The sequence below is a fragment of the Oncorhynchus keta genome, chromosome 9 (genome assembly GCF_023373465.1).
Source record: "Oncorhynchus keta strain PuntledgeMale-10-30-2019 chromosome 9, Oket_V2, whole genome shotgun sequence".
Classification (NCBI taxonomy): domain Eukaryota; kingdom Metazoa; phylum Chordata; class Actinopteri; order Salmoniformes; family Salmonidae; genus Oncorhynchus; species Oncorhynchus keta.
The window spans coordinates 10,456,443-10,472,659 of record NC_068429.1 but is presented as its reverse complement, the minus strand read 5'-3'; the positions used below and the strand labels follow the sequence as shown (position 1 = coordinate 10,472,659).

At 40.2% G+C, this 16,217-nt stretch overlaps 1 protein-coding gene across 11 annotated transcripts in view; it reads left to right on the top strand.

Moving 5' to 3' along the window:
- The window catches only part of ppip5k2 (diphosphoinositol pentakisphosphate kinase 2), a 72,346-nt gene that overhangs the window by 32,794 nt on the left and 23,335 nt on the right, over nt 1-16,217 (top strand). For 6 of the 11 annotated variants that reach the window (XM_052525113.1, XM_052525109.1, XM_052525110.1 and 3 more), the window contains 8 exons: nt 2,894-3,117; nt 3,550-3,677; nt 5,635-5,749; nt 6,020-6,127; nt 6,770-6,886; nt 7,329-7,508; nt 11,571-11,612; nt 11,760-11,933. In XM_052525113.1, coding sequence (XP_052381073.1) covers nt 2,894-3,117; nt 3,550-3,677; nt 5,635-5,749; nt 6,020-6,127; nt 6,770-6,886; nt 7,329-7,508; nt 11,571-11,612; nt 11,760-11,933 — 1,088 coding nt within the window. The remainder of the gene's footprint in view (nt 1-2,893; nt 3,118-3,549; nt 3,678-5,634; nt 5,750-6,019; nt 6,128-6,769; nt 6,887-7,328; nt 7,509-11,570; nt 11,613-11,759; nt 11,934-16,217) is intronic. The other 5 variants (XM_052525118.1, XM_052525117.1, XM_052525116.1 and 2 more) reach the window with 2 other exon arrangements.

Genomic DNA, 16,217 nt, shown 5'->3' with positions numbered 1-16,217 from the left:
AAGGCACTGTCGGGAATAAGTTGCCTTTTGGGATGCTCCCCAAATTTTGCTCTGAAACCCCATTTTAAAATCCATAATTAAATTTTTTTTTTTTTTAAGTCAATGGCTTGAATTGAAAGTTAGAGCTCTGATTTGGAACAACGGGCTTGTTAGTGAGGGGATGAGGAAACGGAGACCTTGATTCTGGTTTGGATTCTATGACACATCCCACTTAATGAGTATGAATGAACCATAACATTCCCTCCCCATGTAGTAACCAAAAAAGTGTTAAACAAATCTAAATATATTTTCTATTTGAGATTCTTCAAAGTAGCCACCTTTTGCCTTGATGACAGCTTTGCACACTTGGCATTCTCTCAACCAGCATGGAGGTGTGTTGGGTCATTGTCCTGTTGAAAAACAAATGATAGTCCCTCTAAGCGCAAACCAGATGGGATGGCGTATCGCTGAAGAATGCTGTGGTAGCCATGCTGGTTAAGTGTGCCTTGAATTCTAAATAAATCAGACAGTGTCACTAGCAAAGCACCCCCAAACCATCACACCGTTTTATAAAGGAAACCCCTTGAATGAGTAGGTGTGTCCAAACTTCTAACTAGTACTGTATATGTCACGCGACCTTGATGAAATGAAAAGACAACAATGTGTTGACCAACGATATGTATATTTTTTTATTTGAAATTGAACCTTTGTTTAAAACCTCTTTTTTAAGGATCTACCCCTTTTTTTTCAATTTTTGCCTGAAATGACATACCCAAATCTAACTGCCTGTAGTTCAGGCCCTGAAGCAAGTATATGCATATTCTTGGTACCATTTGAGGAGGAAACACGTTGAAGTTTGTGGAAATGTGAAAGGAATGTAGGAGAATATACCACATTAGATCTGATAAACGATAATACAAAGAAAAAAACAACTGTTTTGTATTTTTTTGTACCATCTTTGAAATACAAGAGAGAGGCCATAATACATTATTCCAACCCAGGTGCAATATACATTTTGGCCACTAGATGGCAGCGGTGTATGTGCAAAGTTTTAGACTCATCCAATGAACCATTTCTGTTCAAAATGTTGTATCAAGACTGCACAAATATGCCTAATTTGTTTATTAATAACTTTTTATGTTCAAAATTGTGCATTCTCCTCAAACAATAGCATGGTATTCTTTCACTGTAATAGCAACTGTAAATTGGACAGTGTAGTTAGCTTAAATTCTTGTTAATCTTTCTGCCAATATCAGATGATATTTGTCCTAGGAAAATGACACTGATTCCGAAGAGGCTTTTAACTAGGCAAGTCAGTTAAGAACAAATTCTTATTTACAGTAACGCCTACCGGGGGAACTGTGGATTAACTGCCTTGTTGAGGGGCAGAACGACAGATCTTGGGATTCAATCCAGCAACCTTTCGGTTACTAGTCCAACACCACTAGGCTACCTGCCATCCCAAATATATACATTAAATGACTGACGGGGCATCTGTTTTGAAGCTACCGCGCCTCAATCTTGGTACTCTCCCATCATTGGTACTCCCCCATCAAGTTAAAGAAATGCATTTAAAAAAGTCTACATTTGTTTTTGCCACTTAATTGAAAAACTAGGATTTCATTCATTCCTATGGAGGCCTGTTCCTCCTGTGGAGTGCAAAGATGGCCGGCCGGAGGTTTCAACGCCTCTCATTGGCAAATACATCAGCAATACAGGGTTTGGTGATGATGACTCATGAATGTTAATGTAACATATACTCAGTGAAATGTATGTACCAGGCCTCCCGAGTGGCAGAACGGTCTAAGGCACTGCATCTCGGTGTTGGGGCGTCACTACAACATGGGGTTCGATCCCATGCTGTGTCACAACCGGCCATGGCCGGGAGTCCTGTAAGGCAGCGTACAAGGGGCCCAGCATCGTGTAGGTTAGAGGAAGGTTTGTTTCGAGGGGGCTTTACTTGAGTTATTGCACTCTAGCAACAACTTGTGGCAGGCCGGGCACCTGCAGGCTGACTTCTGTCCTCCGACACATTGGTCCAACTAGCTTCCTAGTTAAGTGAGTGGGTGTTAAGAAGCAGGGATTGGCGGGTCATGTTTCAGAGGACGCGTGACTCGACCTTCCCCTTTCGTGAACCCGGTGGTGGAGTTGCAGTGTTTTATTTATTTTTTTCACCTTTTATTTAACCAGGTAGGCAAGTTGAGAACAAGTTCTCATTTACAATTGCGACCTGGCCAAGATAAAGCAAAGCAGTTCGACAGATACAACGACACAGAGTTACACATGGAGTAAAACAAACATACAGTCAATAATACAGTATAAACAAGTCTATATACGATGTGAGCAAATGAGGTGAGATAAGGGAGGTAAAGGCAAAAAAAAGGCCATGGTGGCAAAGTAAATACAATATAGCAAGTAAAACACTGGAATGGTAGATTTGCAGTGGAAGAATGTGCAAAGTAGAAATAAAAATAATGGGAATAGCAAAATAAATAAAATAAATACAGTAGGGAAAGAGGCAGTGATGACACAAGATGGTAATCATGAGATTGGGGGGGGGGAAGGGGGGTAAAAATTGCAACAACAAAAATAAATGTATGTACCAGATGAAAGTAGATTACACTGATTTTCACAGTTACTTAAAGTAGTTTTGACTCAATGAATAAGAACTATTTGACATGCCATATTTTACCACAATATCTAAAAGTTATTGGGATATGAATGAAAGACACAATATTAAGCCATTTAATTTTTTTAAACTACATTTTGAATGATGTTTTGGTCAGACTAAATGTGGTAGTCGCAGTATTTGTGTACATGCCTTTTAACAGTAGAAATACATTTCAAATTGTTCATATAACTTGTTGTCCTGCACCTATAGTGTAATGTTCATTTGAAAAAATGTACTTTCTAGACATCCAATTGTACCATAGTGAGACTCTGGATCTGATGCTGCGGCGCTGGGCCAAGCTGGAGAAGGACTTCCGGATGAAGAACGGCCGCTACAACATCAGCAAGATCCCAGACATCTACGACTGCATCAAGTACGACGTGCAGCACAACAGCTCCCTCAACCTGTCTAACACTATGGAGATCTACCGCCTGTCCAAGGCCCTAGCCGACATCGTCATTCCACAGGTATGTTCCACGTTTGGATCAAAGATTTTATGATTGGCATTTATGTAGCAAGCGCCTTTCACCAAGACACTACAGTGATGCACAGCAGACGTACAGCACCAGTATACACTCCATTCATCGTGGTGAAGTTTGGAATGATTGAAGCATTTAATAGTGGCAGCCCCTATTACATTCTGCTATAGTCTATTTGGTAAATATTTTCTTAACTCTTCTCGAACTGCTCTGTTGGTTAAGGGCTTGTAAGTAAACATTTCACGGTAATGTCTACACCTGTTGTATTCGGAGAATGTGACAAATAAAGTTTGATTTATATCTTGTAGTGTTACCAGATAGACTAGAAATAGGTGTTTGGTTAAAGGGACATTTGTTTTAGTGGCCACTGTTATGCTCTTGTTGAAATAAACATATTTTTTTACACCCCTGTCCCGTCAGGAGTATGGTATCTCTCAACCTGAGAAGCTGGACATAGCCAAGGGCTACTGCACCCCCCTCATTCGCAAGATCCGCTCCGACCTGCAGAGGACACAGGACGACGACACCGTCAACAAACTGCACCCTGTGTAAGACATTTCTCGAACTCTGGGCACCAGAGTGGTGCAGCGCTCTAAGGCACTGCATCTCAGTTTGCTCCAGAGTGGCACAGAGCTCTAAGGCACTGCATCTCAGTGGGCTCCAGAGTGGCACAGAGCTCTAAGGCACTGCATCTCAGTGGGCTACAGAGTGGCACAGAGCTCTAAGGCACTGCATCTCAGTGGGCTCCAGAGTGGCACAGAGCTCTAAGGCACTGCATCTCAGTGGGCTACAGAGTGGCACAGAGCTCTAAGGCACTGCATCTCAGTGGGCTCCAGAGTGGCACAGAGCTCTAAGGCACTGCATATCAGTGCTAGAGGCGTCAGTACAGACACCCTGGTTCGAATCCAGGCTGTATCACAATCGGCCGTGATTGGTAGTACCATAGGGTCCACCGTCCAGGTTTGGCCGGTGTAGGCCGTCATTGTAAACAATAATTTGTTCTTAACCTGTTGACGGGGTAGGGTTCCCTTTTGGGAACGACCCCTCCCACGTTCAACTGGAACGGTGGCGCATGGAATGCAAAAATATTCTTAGAAATATTTAACCTCCACACATTAACAAGTCCAATAGCTCAGATTTCTAAAATGTTTTACGGCGAAAACATAGCACATATTTATGTCAAACCACCACCAAAGACACAGCTAATTTGAATAGCCATGTTGAACAAAATATGCAATCAACAAACGCAGGATTCAAAGAAAAATAATTCACTAACCTTTTGAAAATCTTCATCAGATGACAGTAATAGGGACATGTTACACAGTACATTTATGATTTTTTCAATAATATGCTATTTATATCCATAAATCTCTGTTTACAATGACGCAATGTTCAAAACATGCTACTCATATGTCCGGAGAAATGACGACGTCAGATAACAAGCAATACACATCATAAACTTTGACTAAATATACATGTTCTACATATAGATAGAAAGATACACTTCTTCTTAATGCAACCGCTGTGTTACATTTATTTTTAACGTTACAGAATTCGTTCACTAGGCTATAATATGAGACGGCGCTCACACATTAGCATTATATCTCCTATGTTGGACTCCACAGAAACACAAAAATAACCACATAAATATTCCCTTACCTTTGATGTTCTTCGATCATAAGCCGTGGAAGTAGTCATACTTACCAAAAACTGCGTTTGGTTTTCAAGTCTGTGTCTTTGGGCTATCAAACACGACAAATTCCGTCTGAAATGCAGCCAAAATTCTAGTGGATGCGCATCTAAACTTCAAAATTACATATTATATGTCGACAAAACTGGTCAAACTAAGTGCAGAATCAAGCTTTAGCATGTTCTGAACGTGCAAACCAATCCTTAGCTCGAAAAGACAAACACACATCGTTTGGTCAACCCTGGAAGAAAGAGAGCTCTGGACCCGACGCGCGCATCAAAGTGCATGTATTTTCGCGTGACCTGAAGGTTTCAGCCCGCCAAAAGTGGAGGCAGCGCGCGATTCTCACAATGACAAGCCCCATTGAAAGCAGACATCACGCTGAAGACAGAAACTGTTCCCAGATCTGTAGCTGCTTGGGAAGAGTGGGGGCGATGACGTCAAAGTTGGCCCAACTTTCTTGATGACAAGAGAGAGTTTGGGAGAATGGCTGCCCTGAGAGTTCTGCTTTACATACAGACATAATTTGAACGGTTTTAGAAGCTTTAGTGTTTTCTATTCAATTATAATTATTATATGCATATATTAGCAATTTTGGACAGATTTTTTTTTCTGTTTACTATGGGCACACAATTCCTCCAAAGGGGGTAGTAGTCAGCCCTATCTTTAACAGGTTTTAACTGACTTGCCAAGTTAAATAAAGGTTAAATAAAAATAAATGTGAAAAAAACATGTGGAGTCACCATCCTCAGAGTAGTATCCATATCGGTCTCCCTATGAAATACAATTGCAGTTGTCTCATGTGTGTTGTCCAGGTATTCCCGTGGAGTCATGTCCCCGGAGCGTCATGTCAGGACCAGGCTGTACTTCACCAGTGAGAGCCACGTGCACTCCCTGCTCTCCATCCTCCGCTACGGAGCTTTCTGTGACGTGAGTCCTCTCTAACATTGGTGCTGAACTTCCGTACGTTTACATTTCTGTATTGTATCTATTGAACCAGTTTAAAGGGCCATGTTTCACATTAGAGTCCACCAAACATTGTGTATTGCATATATGTATTAATATGATGTGTCACGTTTTTTTTTGTGGGGTTTATTATTTTTTTGTCTACCAAATATAACCACATTTTACCCAGACAAATGTGGTTAATATGGCTTAAATATGTCTGAATCCCATATTTAACTGTTGCTCATATCCCAGGAGACCAAAGATGACCAATGGAAGAGGGCCATGGAGTACCTCAAGGTGGTCAGCGAGCTGAACTACATGACACAGATTGTAATCATGCTTTACGAGGACCCTAACAAGGTACTGTAAGGTCCAAGTATATGCCTGTGGGTTTTGGTTATGTTAACTAGCAGCCTGACTCAGCTGCTCACACCAGAGGAGTCATCACACAGCCACTGTAAGTGGGATTGTTGGAGTAGAACCAGATTTTATTTTCATAGCCGATATAGAATGGATCTCTTTAATTTCTATTTACTGAGGAAGTTGTTATACTAATGTTGCATATATAGTATGGGTTGTTTTGGCGCTCAGTATTATGGGTCATAGAGGGAGCAATGCGCTTTCAATGCTAATTGTTTTGTGGTATGTTTTTGAGGGTAACACCAAGGTTATTATAATATTAATATAATAATAGTGGGTGGGTGCTTATTATTTGTCCTATTTCACACATGTACAAGTGTGTATTATACGCATGTGTGAATTGGAAATGTTTATTTTTTTCCCGCATTTTCCAACTTCTCCTCTGAGATTGGGGTCACGGCCAGAGCCTGCCATTATCAACGACTGCCCTGTAGAAAATTAGGGCTCAAGGGCACATCAACATGTTTTTTTTCACCTTGTCGGTTCTAGGATTCAAACTAGCAACCTTTCAGTTACTGGCCCAACACACGCTACGCTGCCTGCCACCTTATTATTACCAGCACCATTGTATCATTACTCTAGGACCCTTCGTCTGAGGAGCGCTTCCACGTGGAGCTGCATTTCAGCCCGGGAGCCAAGGGCTGTGAGGACGACAAAAACCTGCCCTCAGGGTTTGGCTACAGACCAGCTTCTCGAGAGGTAAGGGGTCCCAGTTTCTGAAGAAACCATGTGTGTGTGTGTGTCATTAGATGCAGGTCTTTGTAGAACTGTGTAACCACTTTTAGTGTGGCATATGGTGAATGCTGATGTAGTTACTGGGAAAAAGTTGATAGAAAAGCTTATTGAGGTTAATTGTGTTTTATGGGTGTGAGTTGTGTAGTTAATATTAGTATTCGGCTTACTCACATCTTGACAGGATCTTGACAAGTATTTAATCTTAGAGGCAACATGAATGAGCCTATATCCTGTTTGTTTTTTTTACTCCATTGTGTGTGTTTTTCTGGTTAATCAGGAATTCCAGATCTTTTTTTTCCAAACCTCGGAAATCAACTTATTTCTTTTTCTCATGGTTTAAAGTGGACTATAACCTTCTTTTCCCTTATACATGATGTTCTACCAATCGTATCCCTGTCATCTCCAGAACGAGGGATCCAAGAAGAAGTCTAAGGAAGACAACGACGAGGAGTCGGCCGCCGCCAACGCCAAGCGGGACGAGCCGGACCGAGCAGCCCTAATGATGTTCAGGCCACTGGTGTCTGACCCCATCTACATCAACAGAAAGTGCCCACTGCCCCGTTCCAAAAAGATTGGCTCTGTGGAAGTAAGTGCCACCTTCAGGTCCAGTTCAGAATACACAGGTGGTATACAGGATAGACTGTATACGCTAAGAGTTGTAAAGTGTCACAACAAACGTACACTATGGTAGTCACCTGCTAGCTACATTGGTGATAAAAATGCCTGGTTAGTGCTACTGCTCTTGCATGTAATTGGCTTGAATTGGTTTTTGGGTTAGTACTGTGTAGTGTTGTATGTTTACAGCAGAGCTATGCAACAGAATAACAATGTGCACTGAAAGGGGTCACCTGATGAGTCACCAGCCCCCTTTGGAATGTAAGCTTACTGCGTTACTTATTACAGTAATATACTATTATAATTAGAACAGGGAGTGATTTTTAAGGTCTCAAAACAATGCTGGTGTGACTACCTTCTCTCAGTGGCCCAGCCGCGAGCAAGTAACAATTGTAAAATGTACACTACCGTTCAAAAGTTTGGGGTCACTTAGAAATGTCCTTGTTTTTGAAAGAAAAGCACCTTTTTTGTCCATTTAAAATAAACATAAAATTTTTATCAGAAATACAGTGTAGACATTGTTAATGTTGTAAATGACTATTGTAGCTGGAAACGGATGATTTTTAATGGAATATCTACATAGGTGTACAGAGGCCCATTATCAGTAACCATCACTCCTGCGTTCCAATGGCACGTTGTATTAGCTAATCCAAGTTTAGAATTTTAAAAGGCAATTTGATCATTAGAAAACCCTTTTGCAATTATGTTAGCACAGCTGGAAACTGTTGTCCTGATTTAAAGAAGCAATAAAACTGGCCTTCTTTAGACTAGTTGAGTATCTGGAGCATCAGCATTTGTGGGTTTGATTACAGGCTGAAAATGTCCAGAAACAAAGACCTTTTTTCTGAAACTCGTCAGTCTATTATTGTTCTGAGAAATGAAGGCTATTCCATGCAAGAAATTGCCAAGAAACTGAAGAACTCGTACAACACTGTGTACTACTCCCTTCACAGAACAGAGCAAACTGGCTCTAACCAGAATAGAACGAGTGACAGGCCCCGGTGCACAACTGAGCAAGAGGACCAGTACATTACTGTGTCTAGTTTGAGAAACAGACGCCTCATATCCTCAACTGGCAGCTTCATTATATAGTACCCGCAAAACACCACTCTCAACGTCAACAGTGAAGAGGTGACTTCGGGATGCTGGCCTTCTAGGCAGAGTTCCTCTGTCCAGTGTCTTGTGTTCTTTTGCCCGTCTTAATCTTTAATTTTTATTGGCCAGTCTGAGAGATGGCTTTCTCTTTACAACTCTGCCTAGAAGGCCAGCATCCCGGAGTCACCTCTTCACTGTTGACGTTGAGAGTGGTGTTTTGCGGGTACTATTTAATGAAGCTGCCAGTTGAGGATATGAGGCGTCTGTTTCTCAAACTAGACACACTAATGTACTGGTCCTCTTGCTCAGTTGTGCACCGGGGCCTTCCACTCCTCTTTCTATTCTGGTTAGAGACAGTTTGCGCTATTCTGTGAAGGGAGTAGTACACAGCGTTGTATAAGATCAGTTAGCCTTTTAAAATGATAAACTTGGATTAGCTAACACAATGTGCCATTTGAACACAGGAGTGATGGTTGCTGATAATGGGCCTCTGTACGCCTATGTAGATATTCCTTACAAAATCTGCCGTTTCCAGTTACAATAGTCATTAACAATGTCTACACTGTATTTCTGATCAATTTGATGTTATTTTAATGAACAAAAAATGTGCTTTTCTTTCAAAAACAAGGACATTTCTAAGTGACCCCAAACTTTTGAACAGTAGTGTATCTTTGATGGTCCATCTTTGCATGAACACAAAAAATTCCTCAACGGAAGCACTTTGCTATTCTACAAGTAGCGTTGGCCTTGGTCGTTGAGAGAAATTAAGTGCCACGTTAGCTATGAAGCTTTCAGCAAACTCACCTCTGAAAGTTGTTACCTGTAATTTGAAACTTTATGTTTTTATCTGGATCTTCAACTTCTTTGCTTGCAATATTCAGATCTATGTCTGTATATTCATGTTGATATATTTAATTTATTTTTAATGTTATATTGAAATCTATTTCTATGTACCCACCCACACACAAAACATTGCTGTATGTTGCTGAGTGTGTTGAGTGCATGGTAACTACTGGTCTTTGAAAATGTTGTAGAAACTAATCCATTTTCACTTTTTGTACATTTTAAGTGGTGGTCACCAATCACGTTCTTAGAAGAAATTTGATATTTTTTACGTCTGTATTCTACACTTTACCTTTATAAAATTCAGCTTGATGCAGTCACTCAGGTTATAAGTAATAATAAATATTTTGTAGTAATTTATTATTTTTTTTGTCTAGAAGTCAATGTTATTTGTTAAATTCATATTTACTATACGTTCTAATCTCCATTGCATATACTTCAGTAATGCACTAAGTCACACCCCCACAGTACACCTTGCATGTGCATAAGAGTGCAACATTTATATTTACGTTTGTTTCCTTCAGATCACAAAGAAATGTTCTGCAAGCAGTGTGTACCATCACTTTTGCCAAACAACAACCTATGTTTCAAATTCACCAGTTACACAGCAAAATTACAAATGTTAAATCAACTCTCATAGGGTTCAAATTAACACTGTTTCCGTGTTGTTCCACACTACACAGAGCTAATGTTAGACTTTCAAAAATGTTAAAAACTCTGAAAGTACAGTATTAAAAGCGAACTGTAAATAGTTGAAAATGTATATTGACCAACACTGTGTTTCATTCACTATATACTCGTGTAAGTGTTAAAATCAACTCAACAAGAGTATATTTTTAACTTTAATTGTTGATTACATTGTCATACCTGGCGGCAGGTAGCCTAGTGGTTTAGAGTGTTGGGCCAGTAACCGAAAGGTCGCTGGTTTGAATCCCTGAGCCGACTAGGTGAAATATCTGTCAATGTGCCCTTGAGCACGGCACTTAACCCTAATTGTTCTGGATAAGAGTGTCAGCTAAGTGACTAAAATGTCAATTTAATACTGCTGGCTTTTAAGGGTATATATTACAAAAGCAACTAGCTCTGTACATCTTTTGACTAATAGTGAATATTGTGCCTTACCCACAGTATTATAGTGAAGATTGTCTCTCCTCACCCACTGTATTATAGTGTAGATTGTCCCTCCTCACCCACTGTATTATAGTGTAGATTGTCCCTCCTCACCCACTGTATTATAGTGTAGATTGTCCTTCCTCACCCACTGTATTATAGTGTAGTTTGTCCCTCCTCACCCACTGTATTATAGTGTAGTTTGTCCCTCCTCACCCACTGTATTATAGTGTAGTTTGTCCCTCCTCACCCACTGTATTATAGTGTAGATTGTCCCTCCTCACCCACTGTATTATAGTGTAAATTGTCCCTCCTCACCCACTGTATTGTAGTGTAGATTGTCCCTCCTCACCCACTGTATTGTAGTGTAGATTGTCCCTCCTCACCCACTGTATTATAGTGTAAATTGTCCCTCCTCACCCACTGTATTGTAGTGTAGATTGTCCCTCCTCACCCACTGTATTGTAGTGTAGATTAGATTGTCCCTCCTCAGCCACTGTATTGTAGTGTAGATTGTCCCTGCTCACCCACTGTATTGTAGTGTAGATTGTCCCTCCTCACCCACTGTATTATAGTGTAGATTGTCCCTCCTCACCCACTCACTGTATTATAGTCACTGGTCTTTCACATTATCACATGGTGTTGGCAGATTTTACTTGACTTAATACATTACACCAGCTTTATGCTGACACTAATGCTGAGAGAATAGTGGTGTTGGCAGATTTTACTTGACTTAATACATTACACCAGCTTTATGCTGACACTAATGCTGAGAGAATAGTCTACACACATCAGCTAAAGTTGCCCAGGGCTACATTTACTTTAAAATGTATGTATTGATTGTTAATTATCTGATTAACGAACTTGTGCCAGGATCACAGAATTGACCTGCATGTCAATGTGACCCGTAAATGGACAGTCTAATAATTGCTAGTACATTGATGTTTCTCTTTTTTTTTGTATTTTTTTTTTACTTTCCTTTTAGTCCCCATTGCAGCCAGACTTTATCAAGACCGCAGCTGGCAAAGTATGACGATACATTATACCAAACCTAAACAAAAAAAGTTCCTACTTGTGAATGTTGATGGGACACACATACATTAGCTGGAGACTGTTCTTTTTTTTTTGTAATGTTGCATGACTGTGCTGTTTTTGCCCCCTCTCTCACTTCCAGGAAGAGAGCCCCCTGAGTGTGTCTAGCCCTGACTCTATTGGTACCTGGCTTCATTACACCTGTGGTGTTGGTACTGGGCGTCGAAGACGCAGATCAGGGGACCAAATCACTTCCTCCCCTGTCTCCCCCAAATCACTGGCTTTCACATCCAGTATTTTTGGCTCATGGCAACAGGTTTTTACCCATTTTAATTTATTATCCACACAAACAGATGACATCTACTCTTGTTCATGTGTACTTAAAAACACTGCTGTGGTCAGCAAGGACACCTAATCAGCAGATTGATGTAAAGATGCCATTTTTACCCCTATTCGCAATTTCAAAAAATGTGTGCCATTTTCATAATTTAAAAAAAACAACCCAAATGGTACTGTGAAGAATGATTCCTTTTTGTCTTTCATTTTTTGGGGGGTCATTCGGTTCATTGGGTCCATACAGTGAAGATGATAACTCTTGAAACAAGGTTACATTTTAGTATCTTAAATTGTAATAGCATTTGCAATTCAAAGATTGCTGGCTATGGGATACTCATTTTGCACTGTATTTAAAAAAAATATATATATATATATATATTTTGCAACTAACGTTGTTGCTCTGCTGCCTTGGTGGAATTCACACTTTCCTCACAATGTGGCCACAATGTCTTCTCGAGGTACACCTAAAGTGCTTAGCACCAACCAGCTAATGAGACACTGTCTGTGGCTCTCTCCCTGGTTTCATCTTTGTTGAGCTTTCTCCCTGTTTTGTTGTTCCCCCGGTAAATATATATTTTTTAAAAACTTTTTTTATCAAATACCTGCTCATGGACTCTTTAAATTATGGCTGTGTGAAATACAGTACCAGTAAAAAGTCTGGACACACCTACTCATTCAAGGGTTTTTCTTTATTTTTTAAACTATTTTCTACATTGTAGAATAATAGTGAAGACATCAAAACTATGAAATAACACATGGAATCATGTAGTAACCAAAAAAGTGTTCAACAAATCAAAATATATTTTATACTTGATGTTGAGATGTCTGTAACTTGAACTCTGTGAAGCATTTATTTGGGCTGCAATTTTCCTCTGCAGCAGAGGTAACTATGGGTCTTCCTTTCCTGTGGAGATCCTAATCATTGCCAGTTTCATCAAAGCGCTTGATGGTTTTTACGACTGTACTTGAAGATACTTTCAAAGTTCTTGACATTTTCCACATTGACTGACCTTCATTTCAGTAATGATGGACTGTTTCTCTTTGCTTATTTGAGCTGTTCTTGCCATAATATGGACTTGGTCTTTTACCACATAGGGCTATCTTCTGTATACCCCGCTACCTTGTCACAACAAATGAACTTTTAACAAGGCACATCTGCTAATTGAAATGCATTCCAGGTGACTACCTCATGAAGCTGGTTGAGAGAATGCCAAGAGTGTGCAAAGCAGTCAAGGCAATGGGTGGCTACTTTGAAGAATCTCAAATATAACACATTTTTGGTTGCTACATGATTCCATGTGTGTTATTTCATAGTTCTGATGTCTTCACTATTATTCTACAATATATAAAATAAAGTAGAAGCCTGGGATGAGTAGGTGTGTCCAAACCTTTGACTGGTACTCTATATTCCACTGTATTGGTATCAATACTCTATATTCCACTATATTCATAACTTGAACAACAGAATGTATGTCTTGCTTTTGTCATGCATTTTCACGTTTTGCCAACATGAAAAGCCATAATCGAACCAGTCTGTCTGTACAGTTTGGTGTCGTTCTTTTCATCCATCTAAGAGACTAGGTAAAGACCACTCTTTATATTAATCTGCTGAAACAGACATTAGCTGTCCTTCGCGACTCGCTTGGATTTGCTGTTGAGTGAGAATTTGAACAATAATCTGGGCCACTATCAGAGTGGCTAGTGTGACTAACTAACATGCAGATTTTGGAGATCTGTTTGGGGTGGGATGTCCGTCCTAAGCTTGCCTGCCGCTTATGCCTCCAAGAAATTTGGCCCAACTCGGCTGCGATGGAATTTAACACACTCTTTTCTAATGGGTCACTGCTTTGCTCCAATCAAATGTAAAGCAGGCTATTTCAACTACATTTCTCGCCCCATTTGCCAAATGGACACACAACCAGATTTGAATGTGAAATTGGCTGTATTTTATGCTTTTGACCAGATGATATTAACGATATTGAAGTCATCCTATACAGGGGAAATGCAGTGTGAATATTTAAAGCAGGTCTAAGGTTGACACTAAATCATATATTGAAAGGCAATATCTTTCAATTATAGCAGTGATCAATAATAGTATGTATTATAGAATATATATATATATATGTGTGTATTATATCATAAATTATAATAGTATGTATTATAGTATATTAAACAGTGCATTCTGAAAGTATTCAGACCCCTTCCCTTTCTCCACATTGTTCAGTTTACAGCCTCATTCTAAAATAGATTTTTTTTAAATAAATACAAATTGTCCATCTACACACTACCCCATAATGATAAAGCAAAAACGTATAATTTTTTTTTGCAAATTTAGAAAAAATATAAAACAACTTATTTACTGAAGTATTCACACCGTTTGTTATGAGATTTGAAATTGTGAGCTCCAGTGCATCCTGTTTCCATTGATCATCCTTGATGTTTCTACAACTTGATTGGAGTCCAACTGTGGTAAGTTCAATTGATTGGACATGATTTGGAAAGGAAAAAGCACCCGATTTGGAAACACATCTTTCTGTATAAGGTCCCACATTTGACAGTCCATGTCAGAGCAAAAACCAAGCAATGAGGTTGAAGAAATTGTCCGTAGAGCTCCGAGATATTATTCTCGAGGCACAGATCTGGGGTAGGGTACCAAAACTTTTCTGCAGCTTAGATGGTCCCCAGTGGCTCCGTCATCCTTAATTGGAAGAAGTTCAAGACTCCCTAGAGCTGGCTGTCTGGCCAAACTGCGCAATCTGGGGAGAAGGACCTTGGTCAGGGATGTGACCAAAAACCCTATGGTCACTCTGACAGAGCTCCAGAGTATATCTGTGTAGATGGGAGAAGCTTCTAGAAGGACAACCATCTCTGCAGCACTCCACCAATCAGGCCTTTATGGTAGAGTGGCCAGACGGAAGCCACCACCAAGTAAAAAGCATATGACAGCCCACTTGGAATTTGCCAAAGGGCACTTTAAGGACTCTTAGACCATTAGAAACAAGATTCTCTCGTCTGATGAAACCAAGATGGAACTCTGTGGCCTGAATGCCAAGCGTCATGTCTGGCGGAAACATGGCACCATCCCTGCGGTGAAGCATGGTGGTGGCAGCATCATGCTGTCCTGTTTTTCAATGGCAGGGACTGGGAGACTAGTCAGGATTGAGGGAAGGATGAATGGCACAAAGTTCAGAGAGATCCTTGATTAAAAACTGGGGTGAAGGTTCACCTTCCAACAGGACAATGACCCTAAGTGCACAGCCAAGACAACGGAGTGGGTTTGGGACAAGTGTCCGAATGTCTTTGAGTGGCCCAGCCAGAGCCCGGACTTGAACCCGATCGAACATCTCTGGAGAGAACTGAAAATAGCCGTGCAGCGATGCTCCCCATCCAACCTGACAGAGCTTGAGAGAATCTGTAGAGAAGAATGGGAGAAACTCTCCAAATACAGGTGTGCCATGCTTGTAGCGTCATACCCAAGAAGACTCGAGGCTGTAATCGTTGCCAAAGGTGATTCAATAAAGTACTGAGTAAAGGGTCTGAATACTTATGTAACTGTGATTTCATCTTTTTTTTGTCATTATGGTGTGTTGTGTGTAGATTGATGAGAGAAGGAAAAAAACGATTTTAATCAAATTCAGAATAAAGCTGTAATGTAACAAAATGTGTTAAAAGTCATGGGGGTCTGAACACTGTATATTATAATAGTATGTATTATAGAATATTATAATACTATGTATTATAGTATGTATTTGCTGTCAGAGGACACGCGACTGAGTTAAAGGTGCTTATATTATGCCTGTATGTGTGGTGGCACTTAAATGTCTTCATCACACAGTCTGTACAGTACCTACCCACCTACATTTACATCACACTGATGTCATTTACTACAACTGTAGCGTATAGGCTATACTCTACTGTACATAATTAGAAAAGGCATCATTGTAGGCGAACATACAATGATGGACAATTTTATGTACATTTGCCTCGGACTACTTGCATTTGAGAGATTTTCCGAGAAACTCTTATCTCTCAGCCAAACTCACAGCAGGCTAGGCCAGTGCTAGAAGAAGCTTCCAATTGGCTTGTTCACACCTCCCCTGTAACTATTCCCGAGGTGATTGCTGTAAATGAGAATGTGTTCTCCGTCATCTCACCTGGTAAAATAAGGGTTAAATAAATACAAAATAAATCCACCACTTCCTGTAATGTGGGTTTTCTGTATGGAGCCTGGTTGGTTCTAGTCACTAAGATGGGTCTTCTGCCC